General features: G+C 52.3%; 1 protein-coding gene across 1 annotated transcript in view; it reads right to left on the bottom strand.

The window, feature by feature from the left end:
- Window positions 1-13,259: 13,259 nt before the first annotated feature.
- WDR1 (WD repeat domain 1) overlaps window positions 13,260-27,003 on the bottom strand; it is a 40,860-nt gene continuing 27,116 nt past the window's right edge. The window contains exons 9-15 of the mRNA XM_043906185.1: window positions 23,890-23,977; window positions 22,431-22,587; window positions 21,219-21,306; window positions 18,294-18,404; window positions 17,140-17,313; window positions 15,338-15,482; window positions 13,260-14,198 (exon numbers count right to left, since the gene is read on the bottom strand). Coding sequence (XP_043762120.1) covers window positions 14,092-14,198; window positions 15,338-15,482; window positions 17,140-17,313; window positions 18,294-18,404; window positions 21,219-21,306; window positions 22,431-22,587; window positions 23,890-23,977 — 870 coding nt within the window. The 3' untranslated portion in view covers window positions 13,260-14,091. The remainder of the gene's footprint in view (window positions 14,199-15,337; window positions 15,483-17,139; window positions 17,314-18,293; window positions 18,405-21,218; window positions 21,307-22,430; window positions 22,588-23,889; window positions 23,978-27,003) is intronic.

Here is a 27,003-nt window from a genome sequence, read left to right as displayed (position 1 = left end):
AGAAGGAACCTCATTCTCTATTAGGTCTATTAAATTTCTTCCGAACATGGATCCCAAATTTTGCCCTCCATGCAAAACCCCTCTACGAAGCTACTTGAGGAAACTTAGATAAACCCTTATTGACCCCCCCCCACCTCTCTCAACACCCCCATACAAACTCTTATCAAACATTTACTACAGACCCCTTCTCTTTACTTGCCTGATTACACCAAGCCTTTTTCCCTTTTTGTACATTCTCGACAAGGACATGCATTAGGAATTCTGTGCCAGAAACGGGGGGACATATGGGGCCCTCTAGCTTACTTATCCAAACAACTCGATCTCATCACGCTTGGATGGCCACCTTGTCTCCAGGCCTTAGCTGCCACTACCCTCTTAATACCTGATGCCCCAAAACTAACCCAAAACGCTCCCTTAAATGTATGTTCACCTCATTCCTTTAAGAATTTGCTCTCTCATGGGGCTCTCCTTTCTCTGCCCCCTGCTCGACTACAGATCTTCCACGCACATCACCTCGACCCATCCCTTTCTTTACACCCTGTAAACCTCTTAATTCTGCTAGTTTACTCCCTACAGCAGATCCAGAAGCAGAGTACCTGTCTCATGACTGTGTTCAGGCCATGGATTGTGTTCACATAATCCCTTCAAACATATAACCGATCAGCCCATGACTGACCCCACAGTCCCATCCTGGTTCATAGATGGCAGTACCCAGAAACATGCCCCATTTGGGGCTGGATACACTATAGTTCAGGGACAGCCCGACAAAGTTATCCCCCCTCGCCTCATCATATCAGCCACAATCCCAGCTCACACACCCTCACAGCACGCTGAACTGATAGCTCTTACACAAGCCTTGACCCTAGTCAAAGACCAAAAGGTAAACATTTACACTGACTCTAAGTATGTCTATAACATATTACATACATATTATAATATGTACATAATATTATAATCTGGAAGGAGAAGGGATTCCTGACTCAGAAGGGCACACAGATTCTCAATGCTTCTTGTATTTCTGAACTCCTCCATGAGGCTCAGTTCCCAAAACAAGCTGCTGTAATACATTGCCGGGGACACCAGCGACATGGCCCTATCTCCTTTTATAACAATACAGCAGATCACGAAGCAAAGTGTCAGGCCACCTCTGTTAGTCCTGTCTTTACTATAGCCCAAATTGATGAGCCTACCATCCGCATATTGCTTTCATATTTACATTCCCTTTTCCACCCCTCTGCAAGAGTACTTATGGCTTTCCTTCAGAACTTTATTGAGTTAACTAAAGACGATGTGACTTATTTAAATAATCTGACCCAAACTTGTACCATTTGTCAGCGGACAAACCCTAATTCTCACATTCGCCGCCCCCTCCTTTCCCCACCCACCAAATTCGCAGGCATCTTCCCGCACAAGACTGGCAGGTAGATTTCACCCACATGCCACCCATAAAGAGGATTAAATTTCTCCTAGTCTTTGTAGATACATTTTCTAGATAGAGTGAAGCTTTCCCAACTACTAACAAACGAGCCCCTACTGTGGCTCGCCTTATTCTCACTGATACCCTCCCCAGGTTTGGCATGCCTTCCTCCCAAAATATTGCTTGAACCCTTCAAATTCCTTGGAAGTTTCACATTCCTTATCACCCCCGGTCCTCCGGTCAGGTTGAGAGAGCCAACCGAGTCCTAAAAGAAACTCTGACCAAATTAACAATCAGACTACATCAAGATTGGACTAAACTCCTCCCTTTAGCCTTCTTAAAGGTCTGGGCCTTACCAAAAAAATCTCTAAATATCAGTCCATTCGAGGCCATGTACTGGAGGCCCATAATACCTTTAGGACTCACCCCCTCCCACGACGGTCCCAAACTGCCATCCCACCTTCCTTTTCCCTCATTTGCCCAGATACGAGATGCCCTTTGGCAACATATGGATAACCTACTCCCTCGACCACATCCCAATCTCCCATACCCATCCCTCCAAATAGGAGACAAAGTCTATATGACAGTTCAGTCCCACTCAGATCTAACCCCCAAATGGCAAGAACCCTACACGGTAATTCTGCTGACCCCTATTGCTGCAAAATTAAAAGAAGTCATCCCTTGGGTGCACATTACTCAACTAAAAAAGGTTATGCAGCCCAATGATGAGAATGTTTACCAGATTAATACTATCAAGTTTCTCACACAGGCCTTACAACTCTAAAGTTCTCACGGCTTCCACCAGCCCCAGCTGACGACTGATGAGCCTATAGGTTTCACGGCCACAATTATTTCTGGAACAACTCCTGGCAGATATCTGGGTCTCGAGTCCTCAAGGATCAATATTAGAACACGTTGAAGATTACATCTTCATCCTGTGGCTGCAGGGACCCTTTTATAACTTTTACCCTTTCGAAATCCAGTTCTTCTCCATAGTAGTCCATCTTATACTCACTTCCCCAAATGTTGCTTAACATCTTCTTATCTTCTCTCTTTCCTGTGACCCAAGAACTCTTTCAAAATCCTAACCTCAATTATCTATTCTGGACCCTTAATTCCACCCACACCTACAATTGGCTAAAGACTGCTGGGTATGTCTATCCATAACTCCTTGAGGAGATTCAGCCCTCCCTCCATCCATCCTTGACTGGACCACTGGTAACATGTCCCTACACCACTTATACCATGGGGAGGTTTTATTCATCTCATATCTTAAATATCTTCACACTAGTGATCAAATCCGGAATTTGGATGAACTCTTAGAATCTTTGCTCACTGACCTTCCCTCCTACAACAGAAAACCTCCAATAGGAGGCCCTATCACCCAGAAAGTAACACTATTACAACCAGCTCCTTTTTGCATATCTGCTGCTGCTGCTAAGTCGCTTCAGTCGTGTCCGACTCTGTGCTACCCCATAGACGGCAGCCCACCAGGCTCTGCCGTCCCTGGGATTCTCCAGGCAAGAACACTGGAGTGGGTTGCCATTTCCTTCTCCAATGCATGAAAGTGAAAAGTGAAAGTGAAGTTGCTCGTTGTGTCCGACTCTTCGCGACTCCATGGACCACAGCCTACCAGGCTCCTCCGTCCATGGAATTTTCCAGGCAAGAGTCCTGGAGTGGGGTGCCATTGCCTTCTCCGTTTGGCATATCTAGGAATTCCTGAAACAGTTCATATGACCAACCCATGGCCATAATCCCTAAACCCATATGTAACCATACCTCCACTTCACTCTTTGCCACCGGAAAGGCTATATATAGTATTTCTGGTCCTACAGGACACTCTTTAACCTTTACAGGATGATTTCCCTCAGCATACTCTTCCACTTCTCCCATTATTGGGGCCACATCAGCAGGGTCCCTGACCGTTCTTGAACGAACGATCAAACTCTGCCCCCACTCCCACCTGCCGACTCCTCTTTGCCATCAACTTAAGCTGTTGTATTGTGACACCTGGACTGTTTTTCCTGTGTGGGGCATCTACATACCTCTGTTTACCTACTAACTGGACTGGAACCTGCACCCTGGTATACTCCAGTCCAAACATTTTTATAGCCCCCAGTGATCAACCCCTACCTTTTCCTCTCATTCACAAGCAAATGAAACAAGTCATTCATTTCATTCCCCACTTAGTGGGACTAAGTGGCTGGAATTGAAACAGGAACTAACCACCTCCGTTCAAAACTACCAGGCACTATCTAAAGACTTACCAGACAGCCTCCAGGAAATAGGCCAAATTCTAATAACTATCCAAAATCAATCTGATTCCTTCGCAGCCTTAGTGTTACAAAATAGAAGGGGATTAGATCTACAAACTGCAGAAAAGGGAGGTTTGTGCCTTTTCCTGGACGAATCCTGCTGCTTCTATGCCAACCAGTCGGATGTCGTCCAGGAAGCTGCAAAAAACTTTATAGATAGAGCCTCTCAAATCCGCCAGAGATGAAGCAACTCCTGGCAGTCATGGTTGACGGATTGGAACTGAATGCCTTGGGTTTTGCCCCTTCTCGGACCATTCATATTCATTATCCTCCTATTCACATTTGGACCTTGTTTGTTTAATCTTTTCCAGGGATTCCTCCAGGACTGAATCTGAGCCATTTCTTGAGATCAAGTCAAGACTGTTCTTCTGCTTGAGACCCTGGCAGCTAGAATAGAAAATCAACCCTACGGGCCTTAGACTTCCTTCGTCCCAGAACACAAACCCCCGACCCTCATTTATCAGCACGAAGAAGCCCTGAACATTGACAAGGCCCATCTCTCTCTTTTTATATATTCTTTAGGGTCTGGAATGAAGGAAAGCTACGCGGCTCAAAATAGCCTGGAGTTAAAACTCCTCTCCGGGTCTCTCCCACCATTTTATACAGAACGACGAACTTTCTCCCCCCAAGAGAGGAATGAACATTAAGACTGATTACGTTCAGTTCCCAATCGGTCCCAATCTCTGGCTGGTCTCAGGCATTCCTTGCCCCAGTTGTTGAAAGCTAACTAATCAAAATAATCTGGAGGAAAAACAGACCCCCTCCCCCTGTGGAGATACATATCTCCACATATATATGTTTTCTATATATACCTACTCTCTTTTTGACTTAGCGCAGCAGCTCACTGGTCTCATGGCTGTCCCTTCTCGCCTCATTAAAGGTGATCTGTTCCTGTAGAGTATTGGTCTCGTTCTTTCTCCAAACCTTGCCTTCTCTAGTTCCCTTACCTTACAGTATCCTCTACCACAGTTCTCCTGCCCTGGACTCACTTGCCTAAACTCTCCCCCACACACTCTGTAAATGCAGAGAAACAAGACAAACGACCTCTGTCTTGTCTCAAGGCTGTTGACTGGTACATAACAGATGATCAATGAATAGTTAGTTACCTAAATAATTGAGTAGCCCCTGAATGAATGAATGAAAAAGACAAATACCTGATTCATGTCATTTTTAAGGGAATTCAGCTATTTGGATCATGGAGTTGTAAGCTCTCCTACATAATAACAAAACCTTAGCTCTTTCAAAATAAAAAGAGACTCTTTGGGGATTGGTTCACAATGGCGGAGTAAAAGGACGTGTTATCATGTCCTCCTGAGAGAACACCAAAATCACAACTAGCTGTTGAACAACCATCAACAGAAGGACTCTGGAACCCACTGAGAAACGATACTCCACATCCAAAGGAAAAGCTACAACGAGATGGTAAGAGGGGCACAGTTACAATAAAAATAAATTCCGTACCCACCGGATGGGCAATCCACAAACTGGAGAACAATAATACCAAAGAAGTTCTCCCACTGTTGTAAAGGTTCTGAGCACCCCCATCAGGCATCCCAGTCTGGGGATCTGGCAAAGGGACTAGGAATCCCCAGGGAATCTGACTTTGAGAGCTAGCAGGATTTGATTACAGGAATTCCACAGGGCTGGGGGAAACAGAGATCCACTCTTGGAGAGAGCACATAAAATCTTGTGTGCACCAGGACCCAGGGGAAAGGAGCAGAGACCCCACAGAAGACTGAACCTGACCTACCTACTAGTATTGGAGGGTCACCTGCAGAGGGGAGGGGCAGCAGCGGCTCATCTCAGGGACTAGGGCATTGGTGGCAGCAGCCCTAGGAAATACCCACTGGCTGTTATGAGCCCTCCTGGAGGTCACCACTCACCCTGTCGCAGAGCCTGTATACTCTAGCACTGGGTTATCTCAGGTCAAACAACTAACAGGGAGGGAGCACAGCCCCATCCATCAACAGATTAGTGGATTGAAGTTTGAATGAGCACAGGCCTGCCCACCCGAGCAAGGTCCACTATTTTCCACCCCAGTCCCTCTCATCAGCTTGCACAAACCTCTTAGATACCCTAGTGGCTCAGATGGTAAAGACTCCACCTGCAATGCAGGAGACCTGGGTTAGATCCCTGGGTTGGGAAAATCCTCTGCAGAAAGGAGTAGCAACCCACTCCAGGATTCTTGCCTGGAGAATTCCATGGATAGAGGACCCTGGTGGGCTACAGTCCATGGGGTTGCAGAGTCGTACACGACTGAACAGCTAACACTGCTCCACTCCAGCAGAGGGCAGACCGAAGGAGCAAGAAGAACTACAATCCTGCAGCCTCCAGAGCAGAAACAACCCCAGAAAGTTAAACAAAATGAAAAGAGGACTTCCTTCTCAAACAAAGGAACAAGAAAAAACCTCAGGAAAACAACTAAACGACTGAAGTATAAATAGGCAATCTTCCAGAAAAAGAACTCAGAATGCTTGAAACAGGAGGGAAGTGGGCAGGGCAGAACTTTTAAAAGAAGGACATAGCCTGAGAACACAACATAAACTAATTAGAACCAAATAGGTTCAAGATGGTGGCTGAGTTGACTTCCGCTAGGCCTTTAAACACTCTCTTGTTTCATCAGCAAGCTAAATGGCACACCCACAGGCGCCAAGACAGTTCCAAGGCTGACCATCAAAGACTGAAACGTGAGTGATGGCTCAACTCCTGGAAATCTTTGCCCTTTCCCCAAAACAGTTGGAATAATCTTCCTACTCATTAGGCTATGAAATTACCTAGTCCATAAAAGCTAACCACACCACATTTCAAGGCCACTCTTGATGGACCACACTCTTTCTGTGGAATGTTTCTCTCTAAATAAATCCACTTCTTACCTACCACTTTTTTCTCTCATCGAATTCTTTCTGTGACAAGACATTGAGAACCTGAGCTTCATTAGTTCCTAAAATCAGGTGTGTGATCTTAGTGGAAGGTCATGAATTTTGGCTGGCTTTGAGTCCTAGTCACATAGGTTAGCATCCCAAACTGGGTTTTGGCTGGGTTCAAGTCCCAGCACAGGGGTTCACGTCCCAATCTAAAGTGAATGCTTGCATAATGATAGTGAAGATGATCCAGAATCTTGGAAAAAGGGTGGAGAAAATGGAAGAAATATTTAACAAATACCTGAAAGAACTAAAGAACAAACAATGATGAATAATACACTAGAAGGAATCAATCACATAAAAGAGGTGGAAGAACAGATAAGTGACCTGGAAGACAGAATGGTGGAAATCACTGTCATGGAACATAATATAGAAAGAACAGTGAAAAGAAATAAAGACAGCCTAAATAGACCTCTGGGACAACATTAAATGCACCAACATTCATATTAAAGGGGTTCCAGAAGGAGAAGAGAGAGAGAAAGGACCAGAGAAAATATTTGAAGAGATAATTGCTGAAAAATTCCCTAATATGGGAAAGGAAATAGTAAACCAAGTTTAGGAAGCACAGAGAGTCCCAGGAAGGATAAATTCAAGGAGGAACACAACGAGACACACAGTAATCAAATTGACAAAAAATCAAAGACAACGGTAAAAGATTAAAAGCAACAAGGGGAAAATGACAAATAATATACAAAGGAACTCACATAAGGCTATCAGCTGATTTCTCAATATAAACTTTGTAAGACAGGAGGGAGTGGCATGATATATTTAAAGTAATGTAGAACTATAGCCAAGAATACTTTTCCTAGCAAGGCTCTCATTCAGATTTGACAGAAAAATCAAAAGCTTTACAGACAAGCAAATGTTAAGAGAATTCACCACCACCAAACCAGCTTTACAACAAAAGTTTAAGGAGCTTCTCTAGGCAGGAAACACAGGAAAAGGAAAAGAACTACAAAAGCAAATACAAAACAATTAAGAAAATGATAATAGAATCATATATATTGATAATTACCTTAAATGTAAATGGATTCAGTGCACCAACCAAAAGACATAGACTGGCTTCTTGTTGTTGTTTAGTCGTTAAGTAGACTGTGTCCAATTCTTTTGCGACCCCATGGACCATGTCAGATTTCTCTGTCCATGGGATTTCCCAGGCAAGAATACTGGAGTGGGTTGCCACTTCCTTCTTCAGGGGATCTTCCCTGTCTCCTGCATTGGCAGGTGGATTCTTTACCACTGAGATACCAGGGAAACAGACTGGCTATGATTATATACAAAAACAAGACCCCCTATATATGCTGTCTAAAAAAGATACCTCAGATCAGGGACTCATATAGACTGAAAGTTAGGGGATGGGAGAATGAATTCCATGCAAATGAAAATTAAAAGAAAAATGGAGTAGTAATACTCATATCAGACAAAATAGACTTTAAAACGAAGACTGTTATAAGAGACAAAGACGGACACTACATAATGATCAAGAGACCAATCCAAGAAGAAGATATAACAATTGGAAATCTATATACACCCAAGATAGGAATACCTCAACGTGTAAGTCAAATACTAACAACCGTAAAGGGAGAAATTAACTATAAGACAATTATAGTGGGGGACGTTGACACTTTCATCAATGGATAGATCATCCAGACAGAAAATAAGAAAGGACAGACCTTAACTGACACAACAGATCAGATGGACTTAATTATTATGTATAGAGCATTCCATCCAAAAGCAATAAATTACACATTCTTCTCAAGTGCACATGGAACATTCTCCAGGACTGACCACATCCTGGGCCACAAGGTGAACCTTGGTAAATTTAAGAAAATTGAAATCATATCATGCATCTTTTCTGATCACAATGCTAAGAGATTAGAAATACACTACAAGAAAAAAAAAAAACAATAAAAATCACAACATGTAGTAGCTAAACAATATGCTACTAAACAATCAGTGGACCACTGAAGAAATCGAAGAGGAAATTTAAAAAAATACCTAGAAACAAATGAAAAAGAAAGCACAATGGTCCAAAACCTATGGGATGCAGCAAAAGCAGTTATATATATTTTTATTTATTTGGCTGGGCTGAGACTTAGTTGTGGCACCTGGGATCTTCAATATTCTTTGTGGTGTGTGAGATCTTTATTTTTTTAGTTGTGGCATGTGGGATTTAGTTTTTTGACCAGGGATTGAACTTGGGCTCCCTGCATTGGGAGTGTGGAGTCTTAGGCATTGAATCACGAGGGAAGTTCCTCAGTCTACTTTTAACTGGAACAAGAGAGCCTCTTGTCTGAATTGGCCATGTATGGAGATATTTTCAGTTGCCACAACTGGGGCAGGGGTGCTCCTGGGGGTGCTACACACTACCGTGGCGGGTAGAGGCAGAGACACTTCCAGGCCAACTGTGATGCACAGAACAGTTCATGGCAGTGAAGACTTTGCCTGTCCCCTGAGGGCTGGTGATGACATCGCTTGCTACAAATTTGTTCCAGTTAAAAGCAGACTGAGGGACTTGCCTGGTGATCCAGGGTGCCACGACTGAGATATGGTGCAGCCAAATAAATAAACATGTGATTTTTAGAAGGGAGATTGAAAAACTGAAATGGACAGGGACCATTTAGAGAAGATTTTACAACTTATGTCCAAAAAGCCAAAGAATTGATAAAGCTGTTTGTCAGAAAGTGAAGAAATGGGTGGTACTTTTCTATGCTGTGTCAACTAAAGTCAGAAATGTGTTTGTGGCTGAGATGGGCATAAAGGTGGTTTTCTCCCAGGCCAAAGAGTGGTTATGGCCATTTAATTTGGCCAAGACTGAGCACTGGCATCATTTTGATGAAGTACTTTGCATCTTTCTAACATTATCAATGTTGTTTCCATAGCCAGTGAACTAGATACTATAACAGAAAGGACAAAAGGGAGAGGGGGAAGGAGGAATTAAAGAAGGCATAATTGTCAAAAAGCTGAGTTATCTGGGGGCACATTTCTTGACCTTACTTCATGAACCACAAATGACATTGGGCTGAGCATCTCAACTCATATCCACTTGCTTCAAGCCTAATTTGTCCAACTGTGGTGTCCTCTGCTCCCCCAAGCTCCATAGGAACTGCAAGGAGCCTGGAAGCATTGGGCCCAACCCATATTTGGTGAAGCACAAACTGGCTCTGCCAATTTTGTTCAAGGTGGCCAAAGGGTCCCACTAAGATACATGTTTCCCAGGGCTTCTTACATGAGCAGTGGCCCAATTCCAGTTAATGAGATCCAATTGGAAGCCAGTAGTAATTTCAGGAAGAAGTCTTTATATAAGGATCCCTTCTTCCTCCTCCATCTTCCTTCTTTAGTCCTTCCTGGAATGCAGATATGATGTTGGTGGGAGAGCCACCAAGAAGAAGATGAGGCAGCAGCATGAGAATGAATGATACCATTTAAAGATGGTGGAGCCAATGGGCAGGAGCCGGGACAGTGATGATTTCATGGAGGCGTACACAGGACTGACTCCCAGTTAGCCCCCCGTTGCTCTGACCTGTCTGAAAGCAGTTGCCAAGGGGGACAGTCAGAGATCTGGTAAGGGGAGCAACCAGGCTCTCTGGCTTCTGTTGAGGTTGGCCTGTGAGAGGCACCAAGTCCTATTATTGACCACCACTCTCCTTGGGTGGTGAAGGCAGGAGGAGAAGGGGACGATAGGGGATGAGATGGCTGGATGGCATCACCGATTTGATGGACATGAGTTTGAGCAAGCCCTGGGAGTTGGTGATGGACAGGGAAGCCTGGCGTGCTGCAGTCCACGGGGTTGCAGAGTCAGACACGACTGAGCGACTGAACTGAACTGAACTGAACTCCTTGGGTGCCCTCAGGCCCAGAGTCCTGCTGAGTTCCCAGGTGCTTCACCATCACTGTCTCCTCCTGGTCTCCTTAACCTCACTCACATTTTTCCAAGTAGCCCTTCATTCAAGCATCTGCAATTAACCCTTCGAGCTGCCATCAACCTCAGGCATACAAATGTGGACGGGCAGCTCACTGCTTCGAAGACAGCACATCCCACTGTGGAACCACAATTTGCCTCTCTGTGTCTTCTACTCTTTGGTCTTTTGTTTTTGGCTGTACTGAGTCTTTGCTGCAGCTCAAGCGCTTCTCATTGTGGAGTATGAGGCTCAGAAGTTGCTACTTGTGAGCTTGGTTGCCTCTCAGCATGTGGGATCTTAGTTTCTCAACCAGGGATTGAACCTCCATCCCCTACAATGGAAGGCAGATACTTAAGCACTAGACCACCAGGGAAGTTCCTACCCTTTGGTGTTGATTCTGCACTCTGACATAACAAAGAACTTCCAGGTATAATCTGACTTCAAGTCTATATTCTCCTCTCTCAAGGAGTTTAAACATTGGCTCCAAATTACCCAGCTGATAATTCTCAGTTGCAACATTTATTATGTGGGGATAAGACCCCATACGCACATAGGACTATTGTGAGAATTATGCGAAACAACAATATATGTAGGATTGCCAGGTTTAGCAAAAAAAAAAAAAGAGAATAAATAATACAGGATGTCCAGGTACATTTAAATTTCAGATTGACAATGAATACTATTTTGTGTATGTTTGCACAATATTTGGGATATTTGTTGTTCAGTTGCTGTCATGTATGAGAGCCCATGGATTGCAGCATGCCAGGCTTCCCTATCCTTTACTATCTCCCAGAGTTTGCTCAAATTTATGTTCGGGTGGCACTAGTGGTAAAGAACCTGTCTGCCACTTGGGTTCGATCCCTGGGTCAGGAAGATCCCTTGGAGAAGGGAATAGCAACCCACTCTAGTATTTCTGCCTGGAGAATCCAGTGGACAGAGGAGCCTGGTGGGCTTTAGTCTATAGGGTCCCAAAGAGTTCGACACAACTGAAATGACTTAGCACACATGTCCATTGAGTCAGTGATGTCATCCAACTGTCCCATCCTCTGTCGACCCCTTCTCCTCCTGCCCTCAGTCTTTCCCAGCATCAGGGTCTTTTCCAATGAGTCAGCTCTTCTCATCAGTTGGACAAAGTATTGGAGTTTCTACTTTTGGATATACTTGTATTAAAAAATGTGTTGCTTATCTGAGGTTCAAATGTAACTGGGGCTTGTTTTATCTGGTGAAGAGCACATTGCCTGCCCTTTATGTGGTCCCCAGTGAAGAGTAGTAGCGGATATTCTTTTTAATCCTTTTTTCTCCCAGCACCTAATGCAGTACTAGACACAATGCTTGGGAAAACAACTGTCTGAATAAAGAAATGAATGAACACATGGAGAAACTGAGAACCAGGGAGGGGATCTGACTGAAGTGAAAGTTACCCAGCTGCTAAGTGACAGAGAAGAGCCTGAAACTTGGGCATCCTTACTTCTGGTCCAACTTTCCTCCCTCCACATCAGATAGTGGGACAAAGTGGAGGAAACTGCCCAACAGGACATGATCCAGGGATGGCACTGAGTGGATCCCCCAGTTCCCTGGAGACAGTCTGTATTTTTCACCTCACACAGTAATTATATTCTCACTTCAAAATGAAGGAATAACTAATATCAACTTTACTAAACTGCTTCTTCAGTGCTGTGTAGCATGTGCTGAAAATATGGATGCCATTTGCCATATTTTAACATTTTATGGTGTTTCCCACCCACCGCCCCCCCAACCCCCTTCAATGCAGTACCAGTATTTTCTCCTTGACCGTTGTCATTCTTAGGAATACTCAGGCTTGTGTGTACCATATGAAATTGCATCTTTCCTTCCAGCACTCTTAAAACTGTTGTTTAAAATTCAAAACTTGGATCTACTTTTAGACCGTGGGTCTCTATCTGGTAACAAGGCAACAAATTCTGCTTTTTCAGGCTGTTAGCCAGTTTTACCCAGTTTACTTAATAGTCACTTCCCCACTGATGTGAAGGTACCTGGCCCCAGTCCAAACTCACACAGGAACAAAGCAGTTCTGTATTTGTGTCCTCTGGTGACCCTCACTTCAGTTATTATAGACTAACATTTCTCTTCCACTTTTAGCTCCTTTTTGTACATGAACTGTAGAAGCAATGAGAACAGAAGGGGAAATTTTTTATTGGGCCTGCAAATTTATAGACGTCTTTACGATGCTGTCTTTCTAGCCAAGAATAAGATAGTCTTTCCATTATTAAACGCTTGGGAATTTAGTTTTTTTTAACATCGGAATGCATACTACTTTTTACTTCTCAAGGCAGTACCAGAAAGGTCATGAACTGCCACAGAACTTGAGCGTCAGGTAGGACTGAGCTCAACCTGTCCGATGCTTTCAGTTCACAGACAAATTCAGGCGCAGAGAAGTGAGGTGGTCCAGGACACACAGTATTGGGGAGTTGGGGCAGGAGGGGATCTTGAGGTTCCATGCCTTCCTGAGTCATCTCCCGAGCCTGCAGGCCATGGGGTCCCCTGTAGCTTTCCAGCCCCCCCTCCATGTGTCCCCACCACACAAAGTCAGCGACCCACAGTGAAGAGAAAAGATATTTAATTATTTCTCTGTCTAATCTCTTAAAGCGCTCACAAGTGCAAGGGGAGGGTCCGCTCTCAGCCAGCATTTTACCAGTGATTCCGACAAACGCAAAGAGACTCCAAATCACCGTGCTTTATATACTTATTTTAATTTCCGCACTGGAAAAGAAAAGGAAGGTGTAAATGAGGACGAGTTAGTTTACAGTGACTCCATCTTTGCCTTTTAAATTAATCTGTTCTCTCGAGGGCAGAGGAGGATCGAAAGACAGGAAAAAACATCAAAGCACAAGAGTGAACTGGTGAGCAGGGAGCCTCCCGTCCCGCTAACAGGGGATCCGAAGGCCTGGAGGCAGCGCAGTAAACACTGACAGGCATGGATTAAGATACACTGGAAAAAAAAAAAAAAGAAAACAAACCCACGATCCATTCTCAAATCAAGCACAAAAACTGACAGTGAAACGCGGAGTTCCGTGTGCGCCCGTCGGCCTGAAAGCAGCGCCACCTGCTCTACAGCATCGGCCCTGCCGGCCCCCCTTCCCGCAGGTACAGAAACCGGGAAGGACGCGCAGGCGGGGAGCGCGAGGGGCGGCAGACCCCCGGGAGCCTCGAGAGGGTCTGTGTGCTTTGGAGGCTTTGCCTCTGGAATGTTCTGGGCAGCAAGCGGTGGGTCTGAGTCAGGCACCACACGTGGTTGAACGTGCCCGCTTGATTTCCCATGTGCAAACGGCCAGGGTCTAAAGCTTTCAGAACTTGGGACAGACAGGATGGCCCAGCGAGCTGGCAGGTGAGCGGCGGGGCCCCCTCCCTCCCGGGGGGCGGGGCCGAGGGCGGGCACGAGGTGAGGCCCCTCCCCCGGGAGGCGGGGCAGGGGCGGGGCAGAGAGAGGAGTGACAGAGGCGGAGCTGCGTTCACCCCGCGTCCCTGATTCGGTCTCAGATCTGTGTGAGGAGGGCTCCTCAGTAGGCGATTGTCCACTCTTTGACAGAGGCGTCGTGTGAGGTCGTGACCAGCGTGTGCTCATCCAGCCAGGCCAGGCTGCTCACGTGGTGGAGCCGGTGCGCATCTGGGGAGAAGGAGGAGGCAGCTTTTGAGCTCTGCGGCCACGGGGACCGGGGACCCAGGATCTCCTGGGCCGAGATCACCCGCAGGGGTCGCAGGAGAAACCCAACACAATCCTCCTGCTCAACCAGACCCCCTTGCCCTCTTCTCGGCGGGGAAGAGTCTGGGTGATGGGAGGGGCAGTGGCCGGGCTCCTCAGCATCCCCACCCACCCCTGGGGGACCCCGACACTTGGTGATTTCCAGCCAGCCACCCCCAGCGGCAGCTTCCTGGTGCCAGCAGAGTCCAGACCACCAAGAACCGCCCATGGTGGGGGGGGGGGGGGGGGGCCGGGGAGGCGGAACTGCCCCTCCCCCCAGGGGTGCCCCTCCCCCCAGGGGTGCAAGTCTGTCTTTCTGTGCCTAAGGCAACAATATGCAGACAACACACAGACACTACAGTGTTAATTCTGGTAAGATCAAGGCCACAGTGAATAAAAAGGCAGAGAATACAAGGCTAGGGAACCCCTGCACACAATAGCCTGACCTCAGGCCAGTGCATATTCAGTGACCTACGACCTGCCCCCCTGCCACAGCCCAGAAAGGACTGGATTTCCCACCCTCTATTCTGAGCGCTCCTTGCTGCACCTTCAACTTGAGTCTTCCTAAAAAACCAGCGCTGCTTCCTGCGGAGACCAGGATGGCCCATCTAAGTCTGCTCTGCTCCCCACTCCCATCCTGAACCAAGGAGCGCGCCTGCCCACCCCCACCAGTGTGGGGGACAGCCCACCACTGTCCCTCCCCCACCACCACCTGAGAAAGAGCTCTAGAGGGGGGGTGGGCGGGGAGGCTGACATAGAACTTTTTTGAATAGTAGAGGATTCCATTTATATCCAACATAAAAGGCTCCCTGTGGGGAAAGGGACCAGAGCCCACAAGAGGTGGCGGGAGGTGGGGAGATGGGGACAGGAGGACTGAGATCCATCCTGGATGGACGCTGGACACACGGGTGTCCTCTGCATGTGCGCCTAGACCAGCAGAGGTGTTTCCTGGACGGCCAGGCCTCCCGAGGGGGCCACCTCCCCAAAAGCACAGAAGGGACCCTCGGGCCCTAGGGACGCTTCTCCAGAGCTGGTTGGGGAGCCGAGGTGGGCAGGAGCATCACCTTGGATCTTAACCCTGGTCTCAGGGTCACTCAGGGTCCACACGTACACCATCATGTCCATGCCGCCTGAGGCAAAGTGCTCGTTGTCTGGAGACCAGGCCAGGCAGACGATCTTTGCATGATGTCCATAGAAAACATTGTTCTCCTGGATGTGAATTGAAAATAGGTGGCAGGTTGGAGTCTGGGCCAGAGTGAGTGATCATCTCATCTAACCATCATGAGGGTCAGGCTTCTCACCAACCCCTCGTAACACCCCCAGGGTGCCCAGTGCTCAAAGGCCCAGAAAGGGGCAGTCCAAGATCAAGCAGCAGCCACCACGCCCCTCCCAAGACCCCAGGACCCTGGGGCTGTCCTCCTAGCATGTATCCATGGGCCACATGTGCCCACTCGCCTGCAGAGCTCTCTGCCCTAGGGAGCAGACAGTCAGAAAAGCAGGAATGGAAAGCGCGAGAAGGTCCTGCTTGGCATGGACCGGGCCCTGTGCATGTATGGACGGAGGAAGTGATTGCCCCCTAGACACGCGCCACTGCCCTGGAGTGTGGTCTGCAGGCAGATGTCTGTCCACAGTGTGTCCCAGCCTCGAGCCACTGTCTTACCAAACGGGTCAACGTGGACAGAAAGTCAACGCTCTCTAACTAAAGGAACGCTTTTACTTCGAGTAGTCCACCTTGTTCTTAATTCCTAGATTGGCTGTGATTTTCAAATGACCTCTTCCATTTTTTGTTGAGTCTACTCTGCTTATTACTCAGCACGCTGTGAACTTGGTATATGCAAACAAAATCACTTAAGACGCGATAAATGCAGGATTTGATAAATGTGCTACTCAGGTGGAAGGAACCTCCTGGGAGGTGAAATGTTCTTTATGTTGACGGAGGTGTGGGCCTCAGGAGTACACAAAGTATGAGTGTATACTTATGTTCTCATTCATCCTTCATTACATGTAAATTTTACAGCCAAAAATAAAACTAAGAAACCACTAAACTCTAGTTAATATGTGGGCTGATATACCTAATAGCAAAATGTACACTTAAATGCACTAAAAAATTAGATTACTAGATGGGTAACGTGACACAGTAAAATGGTAATGGTAGAATCTAGGTGGCAAATTCTTTGGACTCGGCTATAAATTTCAAAGCTATCCTAAGGGTTGGAGGTGGGGTTAGGGAGAGGTTGGCTTGGTGGGGGGGCCTGGAGGGACTCCCCGCCCCCCCATCTGCTCTGCAGTTCAATCACACCAGCTTCCTCACACCCAGAGGGTGACCGGAGCCCTCCGGAGTGCAGTCTCTTGTCAAACAGGTCTGAGGCTGTCTCACGCCTCCCAGGCCAGTGTGCCATCGGCTGTCCTACTCAGGGCCGGATGGGTTTCTGGGGTCCTCTTTCACCCATCTACTGCCCAGGGACCCCCACCCCGAGTGCAAGGCCACGTTGGGACGACCTGCACTCACACTTGGCAAAACTTTAAGCGGCAATGAGATCCAAGAAAAAAAACCTAGCTTAAGCTCTTTGACAGAGAAGGTCCCAGGAATCACTGAGCTATACCTCCGAGGTGAACCTACCAGCCCGATTTCACAGCAGCCTCGCTCCCACTCAGGCCCCTAACTTTTGGGTAACTTTGCTATGATCCCACAAACTGCCGCATGACAGGGGAAGTCTCCTTGGCCCACATCATTCACGCTCCCGGAGCAGCAAAACCGCGTGTCCTGTGCATCCACCCGTCAGTGATGACCAGAGAGAGGCTGTGGACCCTTCCTGCCGTCTGTGCTGCCTGGTGTGGGCCAGGGCGGGGGGGCCCAACCACTCACCGAGTAGCCGTCGGCAACGCTGAAGACCGTGACCACTTTGCTGGCGTCGCACACGGCGAGGAAGGCGCCATCGTGGGAAAACGCCAGGTCGGTCACAGGGCCCTTGGCCTCCAGGAGCTTGCCCTCGTCCTTCAGCGTGGTGCCCAGGATGGAGTACAGGCGGACATTCCCGTCCTGCGGGAGGACAGAGGGGTGGTGGGTCACTCCCCTGACCTGGGTGCACATGCCCACAGACAACACATGCACCCGCCCCGCCCCGCCCATCCCCCCAACACTCTCCCGATGCCCTTCCTCCTGGAGGGAGGGGCCCGAGTGTCCGTGAGAAGCAGTGCTCTTCCTCCCCGCCAACCGCTGCCCGGCTTGGCCACGTGCCAGCTCAGGTGCCAGGAGAGCTACCCCTTCGTCCCCAGGCGCCAGAGGACACGTGCTACAACCCAGCAGCATAGTGGGCAGAATTACATGAAGAGAGGTTAAAGATCTTACAATCACATTAAACTGTGGATCCCAGCCTCGCCCGCCCATTGTGATCTGGGTGTTTGGGCACTCATGAAACTGCCTTTTTTACAAAACTTCTAGTAGGTTCCGGTCAGGTGTCCGCAGGCCGAGCTCTGAGAAGCACCTACACAGGCGTCAGGTCTCCAGCGAAGGCCCCTCGTCCAACCTGACCGTGAGCCCAGCCTCACCATCTGCCCTGTGCCCCGTACCCCATGCCCCTCACCAGCCTGGCAGATCCCCTCGGGCACCAGGCCCCTCTCCTAGCAAACGCCCCATCCTTGCGGGGTCCAGGCACTTCCCTTCAGGGGCCAGGAGGTGAGGGGAAAGAGCGGATGATGACAGGAAGTCAAACTCGTGAAAACTGAAGCCCTCTGGCGGGCGCTGCACTGCACGGTGTGAGGGCTCCCCTGTCCCCTCCCTGCGCCCACAAGGCTCCCCCAACTGCCCCCAGGACCGACGGCCAGGCTGAGGGCTTCCCTGCCCTGTGCCCCCAGCACAGCCCGCTCACTGCTGGGACCCTGGTCTCCTGGGGGAGGCGGGCAGCCCAGGAGACTCTCACTTGGGCGGCAGGAGATAGCCTGGCACCCACACAGCCCTGACCGCCCTTCCCCAGATCACTCAAAGACCCTAAGGCAGAGGGTGTGGGGACAGGGCCTTACCGCGCCCCCGACGGCCACGGTCTCACCGCCCGGGTGCACGGCCACTACTTCGGGCTCGTAGTCGGGGTTGTCGATGCTGAAGCACTTCCTCTGGTCCTTCAGCAGGACGATCTGGGAAACACACAGACAGTGGTTAGAGCAGAGGCCAGGGACAGACGGCCCAGGCCCCGTCTGGGGGTCGGGGGGTGGGACACGCCCCGTGGCCCCCGGTGTTACTCCCTCATCAGAATCAATGGTGCTGTCCCCACCACCCACACGGACATCTGTGTAAGCCGTCCGCTGCTTCTGAACTCGACTTCCTCCAACTACACACCGTCGGGTGTGATGCCCGAGCTCTGCTGAGCAGAGTGGTCCCGGGTTCAAGAAGACACAGCGCGTGGCAGCCGTGAGCCTCTAATCCAACACCAGAATGAACAGGACCAGCCAGACTTCGAAGTTCTGGCCTTTCAGGTCTGTGCAAAGAAACATCCTTTGCAACCTCGACCATGGTGTGTAAAACAGCTAGCAACGTCACAGTGAGTCCCCAGAGCCCGGGGACAGTGCTGGAGGCCCCCCCACCCCCGACAGAAAGGAAACCCAGCCCTGACTCCAGTGGGTAGGCAGCAGCGCTGGGAATCTGGGTCCATGGAGGCTCTCTGTCTGTCCCCAGGCCCAGCAGCAAGGGGAGGACAGGACAGACGGCTCACGGCTAAGCAGCCTGGAGGCACCCACGACATACCCCACTCCCTCGTCCCGCCCCAGCCAGCTCCTGCCTCAGTTCCCTCCTGTTTGCCAGGGCAGGACAGAGTCAGCAGGCGGGGCTGAGCGCCCAGGGGTCCAGGCCCTACAGAAGGGCTCTGCCGACACAGACGGGACTTGATCCTGGCTCAGTCACCTGCTGCCCGGGATGGGGGTTGGCAGGGGTGGACGGGCAGGGGATGGACACACGTGGCTCATGAACCGTCCTGAGCCTTGGGTTCCCAGGGTTAAAAACCCAGCGGTGCCTAGACAGCCTGAGGATGGAATTCAGGGCTCAGAGTAAACGAAGTGCCTCATAAAAAGCAAACAAAACCAGCCGCTGGAGCCCGCCTAGTGTAAGCCACGCGCCCTGCAGGGTCACCTCCCGTCAATATAGGAGCAAACGAGGTGCAAGCCCTGTGGCTCTCAGAGCCGAGCGGGGACCCACACATGGGCCGCGAGACCTCAAAGCCTTGCCTTGGCCACCATGCTGCGTCTCCCACCCTCTGCACAGGGCCCAGGGCCCCCCGATACGGTAACCCTCCTCTGTCCCCACCCCCACCCACCCCTTGCTGCCTGTCCTGGTTCTAATTCACTGGACTGTCCCAACAGTGTGGCCTCCATCTGTGACAGCTCTGGCTTGACCCCGTCTGATCCCAGCTCAAGCCCACCAGCGGTCCCGGGGGCAGGCAGCCCCCCACTGTCACCCTCGGGGTGTGTTGTGGACTCTGCTGTGGGGTGGAGTAGGTGAAGAAGCCCAGTCAATGGGTGGCAGCACCCTCCCTAAAATCTGCTACTGAAAACGCACCTGGACAAACATTCACCCGCGCCATCAGCCCGACTCAGGAAGCGCCCTCACTGCCCTGCGCCTGACAGAGAGACGGAGGGCCTTTGTCCAGACTCTGGTTCTAGTCTCAGAGGCGAGCCCTGAATGTGACTGCTCCCTGACCGAGAACCGTGGGCCCCTCCAGCACAGTCTGCAGACCCTATGACCGGCCGCGGGGAGTTCTGGTCAGGATGCCCGAGAGAAGCAGGGGAACAACAGAATGCAACAGGGCAGTCATCACACCTGATCCCATGGGCCATGGACTCCTGGGAAACTGGGGACCCAGGACTAGACCCTGTACCCACAAGTCCCTTCTAAGCAGAGCCTCAGGCAGCTCTTCCCCGAACCCATGAGCTCTTCGCGGTGTGACCTTCTAGAAAGGCCACGTCCAGTCTTTCCCACACTTGCTACGGCGCTCCCAGCTCTCGATTCCTCATGCACCCCCACTGGCCACCCCGCTGTCTGCCGTAATTGCTTGGCAGGAGGGCTGTGTTATCTAGGACACACAGGAATCCACGTTCCCTGAAGCAATTAAGCTCCCAGGACGGAGGAGGGGTGGTGGATCCGAAAGACAGCTCTCTGGAGCGGGTTGGTCACTCGTGCCAACAGGGGCTCCGTTGCACCTGCCTCCTCCAACCTGCACGCTGGGACGCTCAGCCCTGCCGACAGACGGCGTCTGCTGCAGAGCGGCGTCCTGGATAAAGTGGGTCAGGCCTGGGTCTCAGTCAAGGGCGGTGTGTTCCGGAAATTTCAAGAAATGGCATGAAGAGACAGACCTACACCACCCTGAATGAGAACCCAGGCTGCCAGGGCTGGAAGAGCAGACCCCGCGAAGGTCCAGGTGCCAATCTCCACCATCACAGGGCCTCGGGGCGGGAGGCACAGTCACTCTCAGCCTCCTCACTCGCGGAGGTGGTACCAATAGCCTGCTGTGTACTTCCTTGCAACCCTCCCTGTGAGCCGCAAGGGACGAGAAAACTAAAGCTCAGAGGGTGAGGGAAACGCCCCAAGCCACACAGCGCCAAGTGCTGCAGGGCCGGGGTCTGCAATGCGTGGATACAGCCACAATGGCTGTGCCCCTTGGGGGCCGCAGGGCTGAGGGACCACCCCTGCAGGGCATCCGACCCTCGAGTGTGGGCTCTGACCAGGCTGCCCGGGTTCAAATCCCAGCTTTGCCCTTTGCCGGACGCAGCCCTGGGGCAGCTTAGCCTCTGTGCCTCGGTTTCCCCGCCTGTGAGGTGGGGATGACGCCGGCCTAACTGATGGCGCTGCTGAGGACTCAGTGAACACATGGGAGGCCCTCAGCACGTGCAGGATGTGAGGAGCAGGTACTGCGCAATGTCAGCCCGGACCTTCTGGTGAGACCCGGGTGGGAGCCGTACCTGGCCAATGCACACGACCACGGTGTAGCCCCCGGGGCCGACCGCCAAGCACTTCGGCTGGACGTCCAGTTTCACGACTCCCTGTCCGCTGTGGAGAGAAGGACGCGTTAAGTCTCCAGGGGTGCAGGGCAGGCACAGACACACACTCAGGAGACGCTTGGTGATGGGTGGGAATTCCGCCCGATCGCGGCCAAAGGAGCCTTTGCAGAACAGACACTGGAGGGAAGGAGGAAAGACTCCCCGACTCTAGGAGAGAGACAGAGTCGAGATGGGGGGCTGGGACGAGGGGTGCGGGTGGTGAGAGGAGGTGAAGGGAGCACTTCCCGCATCTGCACTGAGGGCCGCCCCCACTGATGCCCTGCCCTGGGTCAGGCCCCACGTGCACCGGCCAGACACCCTGGCTGGCACTCCCTGGGTTCAGACAGAATTCAGTTCTGGTCCTAACCTCCCAAAGAATCTGGCTCAGATGGTGAAGGATCCGCCTGCAATGCATGAGACCCAGGTTCAATCCCTGGGTCGGGAAGATTCCCCTGGAAGAGGACACGGCAACCCACTCCAGTATTCTTGCCTGCAGAACCCCCATGGACGGAGGAGCCTGGCGGGCTACAGTCTATAGCGTCTCAAAGAGTTGGATACAACTGAGTGACTAGCACTTTCACTTTCCCATTCTTCCACGGCCACAATCCGTCTCCTCCACAATGTACAGTCTCCTCCACAATGTAATTTAAAAAAGAAAAAAAAAATATATATGTATAAAACTGGTACTTTTAATGGGATGGGTGAAAATTGTCACCTTTACTTTTGGTTAATGGAGAAGGACATGGCAACCCACTCCAGTATTCTTGCCTGGAGAATTCCACAGACAGAGGAGCCTGGCAGGCTACTCCATGGGGTTGCAAAGAGTTGGACATGACTGAGGGACTTAGCACTTTTGGTTAAAACTACAAAGACACATCCCAGAAAAATCTGCACACACAAACCACTTCTTAACGAACGGTCAACGGAGGAAAACGCCACAGAACTGAGCCGAGCGTGGTGCCTCCCAGGCGGGGTGAAGGGGACCCTGCGGCACGGTCAGCAGCCCGTGGCTCTGCCCTGGGTGCGCTGGTCAGCCGGGCCTCGGGGCGGCGGCAGCAGCACGGGCCCCCTGAGGGCGACCCCACCACCAACGGGCTGGCGGCGGGGGTCGCATCCGGCCCCGGCAGCTCTCACCTGTAGTCCCGCAGGGTGAGGCTGGTGTACCGCACCGTGTCATCCATGCTGCAGCTCACCAGCTGCCCGTGCTCGTCCACGGTCATCCGGGACACCTGGTTCGTGTGGCCCTTCCCGGCAAACGAGTCATTCTCCCCCGTCTCGGAATCCCAGTAATGTGGGGCAGGGGGTTAAGGAAGAGCCTGGCTACAGGATGTGGTGTGTGCCCACCCTGGGGAGGCCACGGCCCGTGCCCCGTCCCGGGCAGCACGTTAGGGATGGGACGGTGGGCACCGGGCCGAGTGAACCTCTTCATGCACATTCAGCTCCCAATTTCAGGGAGCGGACGTTGTGATCAACCAGCAAGAGGGCGCCCAGTGGGAGAGTCCACCCGTCTCGAGAACGAGAACCGGGCAGGTGGCAGGATGGCACTGCCCTGCCACAATGCAGCGGTGCCTCTGTCCGAGGGGGCCCAGAAGGAAGCCCTGCAGGGACCCCGTGTACCTGGGCCGATGCCCTCCGACCCCCTCGCTCTCTCTTGCCTGCTGTCCAGTCCAGCACCTTCAGTGGGAGGCGGGCTGTGCCATGAGGACTGGCTGATGGGCGCCCAGGTGCCACCCGGCAACCGGTGCCAGGCTAACCCAGCTGGGCGCCAGGGTGTGGACCATCTGCTCGGGGTGCCCGGGCCGGGGACGAGCAGGGAGGAGGGCATGGTGCCTGGAGTTGGGGGACACGGGGCAGGACCCCAATCGTATCCTCTTCTGTTTTGATGGAGTGGAGGGGGACCTCTGCCCTCCTCCCTCGGGGACTGTTCCCAGGAGGGAACCCTGCAGACAAGGCAGGCCCACAGGGGTGGGGGGAAGCGCAGGGCCTGGGAAGCCCCTCCAGGGGCAAGGCAGCCACAGGCCAGGGGCCGGGCGGCCCAAGGGCAGGCCTCTCACGCGGCCACGATGCCTCGCCGAGCCAGGCCCTGCAGACCACCCCTCCAACACTGGCCATCCTAGAAGGAGGGGCTGGAAGGGCTGCCGGGAACGTCTCGGGGGCACCCCAAAACCCCACGCTGGGAGACAGGGCGTGGGCTCTGCCCAGCTCTGCTGTCGCCAAGTGGAAGCCACTCAAAGGTGTCTGAGCTTCACTTTTCCCGTTTTTAAGACAAGGGAACTACCCCCTAAAAGGCTCTAAGTCCTTCCAGATCGTAACGCACATGGATTCTGCTGCTCGTGAGGCGTGAGGCTGAGACCAGGTCACAAACAGGGAAGTTCAGCAACCAACCCCTTGAGGCCGCACAGCGGGTGAGCCATCGGGTCAAGGCCGTGACCCGGAGCTGGAGGGCCCGAGTGTGGACTGGGTCACCTCTCGGCGGCCAGGACTGGGCAGAGGAGCCCCGTGGCCGCCACCTGGCCCATGGCCCCGTGAGAACAGGAAGCTCCCATCTCTCCTGCCAGGGCCCGAGGAGCCAGCGCTGTGAGTCAAAGGATATTAATGTGTCCGTCGTGGCTCCCGGAGTAGATGTAAGACTTGCCGCCGTTTTTATGCACCGTCAGGCACTGGATGGATTTGCTGTGACCCTGTGGAGGAGACAGATGGGCGGGGTGAGCTGAGGACACGCCGGCGTCCAGCCGGTAACTGTCAAATGCTTGCTGCCGCCGGCTAAGCCCTAGGGAGAGGCCACTGCCCTTGTGGGCCTGAAACACCACCCCCGGCTGACCCATCCCCTTGACATCTGGGTCCCTCCCCACCCAGGCACTTAACCCTGACCTGTGTGGAGGACAGGGGTCTAGCAGGAGCCCCAGCAGAGCGCCCAGGTCTGTGCAGACTGACCCAGGCAGCCGCCCTCACCTCCCCAGCCACGGAGGACAAGCCCCCACCTGGGGCTGGGTCTCCAGGAAGGTGAAGGAACAGTACTGGGGGCCCAACCCTCGCAGAAGCAGAACCCCAAGGCCACTGGATGGCCCAGAGTCTCCACCCAGAGACACAGCTTATGGCTCCAGCTGCCGCCCCAGGCTCGGGAGGATTCTTCTCTCCTGAGCCCCCTCCCCCAATCAGGGCTGTGACCCCCACAACCAGGGCAGTCCCAGGGCAATGATCCCTCCCTGATCGGCAACTCATCTACAACCAGACGCCTGCTTTGAAAGGGGGCATTTAACCTCCCTTTCTAACTGCTTCTGGGATGGAAAGAACCTAAGAGGTGGGGTTTAATCACAGCTCTTTCCCTTCCTCAGATGTAGCTGGGGCCCTCTGAGCATCACTGTTGCCACACATCACATGTGTGTACTAAAAAGCAGAGACATTACTTTGCCAACAAAGGTCCATTTAGTCAAAACTTTGGTTTTTCCAGTAGTCATGAATGTGAGAGTCGGACTATAAAGAAAGCTGAGCACCAAAGAATTGATGCTTTTTAACTGTGGTGTTGGAGAAGACTCTTGAGAGTCCCTTGGACTGCAAGGAGATCCAACCAGTCAATCTTAAAGGAAATAAGTCCTGACTATTCATTGGAAGGACTGATGCTGAAACTGAAACTCCAATATTTGGCTACCTGATGTGAAGAACTGACTCATCTGAAAAGACCCTGATGCTGGGAAAGATTGAAGGTGGGAGGAGAAGGGGACAACAGAGGATGAGATGCCTGGATGGCATCACCGACTCAATGGACATGAGTTTGAGTAGACTCCGGGAGTTGGTGATGGACAGGGAGGCCTGGCATGCTGCAGTCCATGGGGTCACAAAGAGTTGGACACGACTAGTGATTGAACTGAACTGAACTAACTGCTCCTGGGATGGAAAGAACCTAAGAGATGGGGTTTAATCACAGCCCTTTTCCTCCTCAGATGCAGCCGGAGCCCTCTGAGCACTGCTGACTGTTGCCACGATGTGACGTGTATCATCAGAGATAAGGTACACGTAGTTCTCATGGACCCTGAATCCTTCCCACAGGGCAGCGACCCACCAGGCCTTCTACTTAAACGCATGGCCCTCAGACCACCCTTGACCTCACCGGGAGTCTCGCCCCACGCAGCCTGGGGACCCAGAGAGAACCTGTGAGCAGCAGGATGCCTGGGGACTTGGCCCGCCCCCTCTGGGGCAGCACGCAGCCTTGCCAGGAGCCTGTGAGCACTGGGGCTCTCCCGCGCCCCACAGATGAATGCTGTGAGCACTGGGAGCCGCCCAGCTGCCGTGTTCTAACAAGCGGGCCCGCTCAGGTGATTCGATTCTGATGTAGCTTCCAGCTCGAGCCACAGGATCACCTGGGTGCATCTTAAAAGTACCAGCCCCTAAGAGCCTCCTACGGTCTCTGACTACATCCCGATGGGGCTGGCCAGGCATCAAGCCCTTTATGGAAACTTCCAGATGACCTGAACGTGCTGAGAGGAGCTGATTTAACTCCAGCCTGTTCCTGGGCTCACCCGCAGCCCGACGTTGGCACCAAACAGCCCTCGGGATTCACGAACTAGCCACACGAGGCCTAAGGAGGCCGACGGCCTGGCCTGGCACCGCCTTGTGGGCATGGTCCTCAGGAGCCCAAGCCCAAGCCCACCTCACGGACTGTGGGGTGCACACACGCTGCAGGGCCAGGCAACCCACTGACTGCGGGAGGAACTGGGCCCCCGGGGAATAATCCCAGCCGGGCCTACACCCAGGCCGTGGGGCCCAGGCACCTCCTGGAGCCTGTCTGCACGGCCCTAAAGCAGCTGAGTGAGCAGGGTGTGAGGAGGTGCTGGGGTTAAGCCCCAGGATGGGGAGCCGCTTGAAGCCGCGCTATGGAGACCCCTCCCTTGAGAACACGGCTCACCCAAGGCCGCCAGGGCAGGTGAGGCCAACCCTGAGCACCCAGCCCGCAGCAGAAGCAAGCCCGCGGTGGGCAGGGGGCGGGGGGTGGGTCAGAGTGGGGCCCCAGGACACGGGAGTTCCCAGTCTGGCTGCGATTTCCTGAGACGCCACTATCCCCAGGGCTGAGAGAGGGAGAAGGCATGGCCCCACCCAGACGGGACACTTGGGGCAGATGCTGGTGGCCAGCTGGCCTGGGTGAGTGGTCCCGATGAGATGAAGACGGGAGGCAGGGAAGGGGGGGTCCTCCCCACTGCCCCGCACTAGCGCTCCCTGCTGCCCGCACCTCGGGCCTCTGCCCCTCAGGGTTCCACGGGCTTCTCCAAGTCCACATCCGCCTCCACGTCCCCACTCCCCACCACTCCCTGCCCTAACCACACGGGACAAGTGCCTCCCCACTCATTCTCACGTTCACACCCTGCACATCGTCCCGGTCAAGCTCCAAGGCCAGCTGGGCACCCCCAACTGCGGCCACACCCCGCCACATGCCTCGTCTCGGGGCTCAGCATCTTCCTGGTCCTGCCTGATGCAGGGGACACAGCCGGTGGGCTCCTAACCGAGGAAAGCTGAGCCCCTCGGGACAAACGAGTCACAAGAGCAGGCGCGAGGGCCACGGCCCTGAACGCCCAGCTTTCACAGCAGCTCAGGGGGGAACTTGGCACCTGGCCTCTCTTCTCTGCTAAACTCACATCCCCAAAGCAACCCAGGTCCTGCCGTTCCACTGGGCCTCCACCTCGCCTCAGCTGCCCCTTCTCTGGTCGGACGCCCA

The sequence above is a fragment of the Cervus elaphus genome, chromosome 6 (assembly GCF_910594005.1).
Source record: "Cervus elaphus chromosome 6, mCerEla1.1, whole genome shotgun sequence".
NCBI classification, from domain to species: Eukaryota; Metazoa; Chordata; class Mammalia; order Artiodactyla; family Cervidae; genus Cervus; species Cervus elaphus.
The sequence above is the reverse complement of the archived record's forward strand: the minus strand, read 5'-3'. Positions and strand labels throughout refer to the sequence as shown.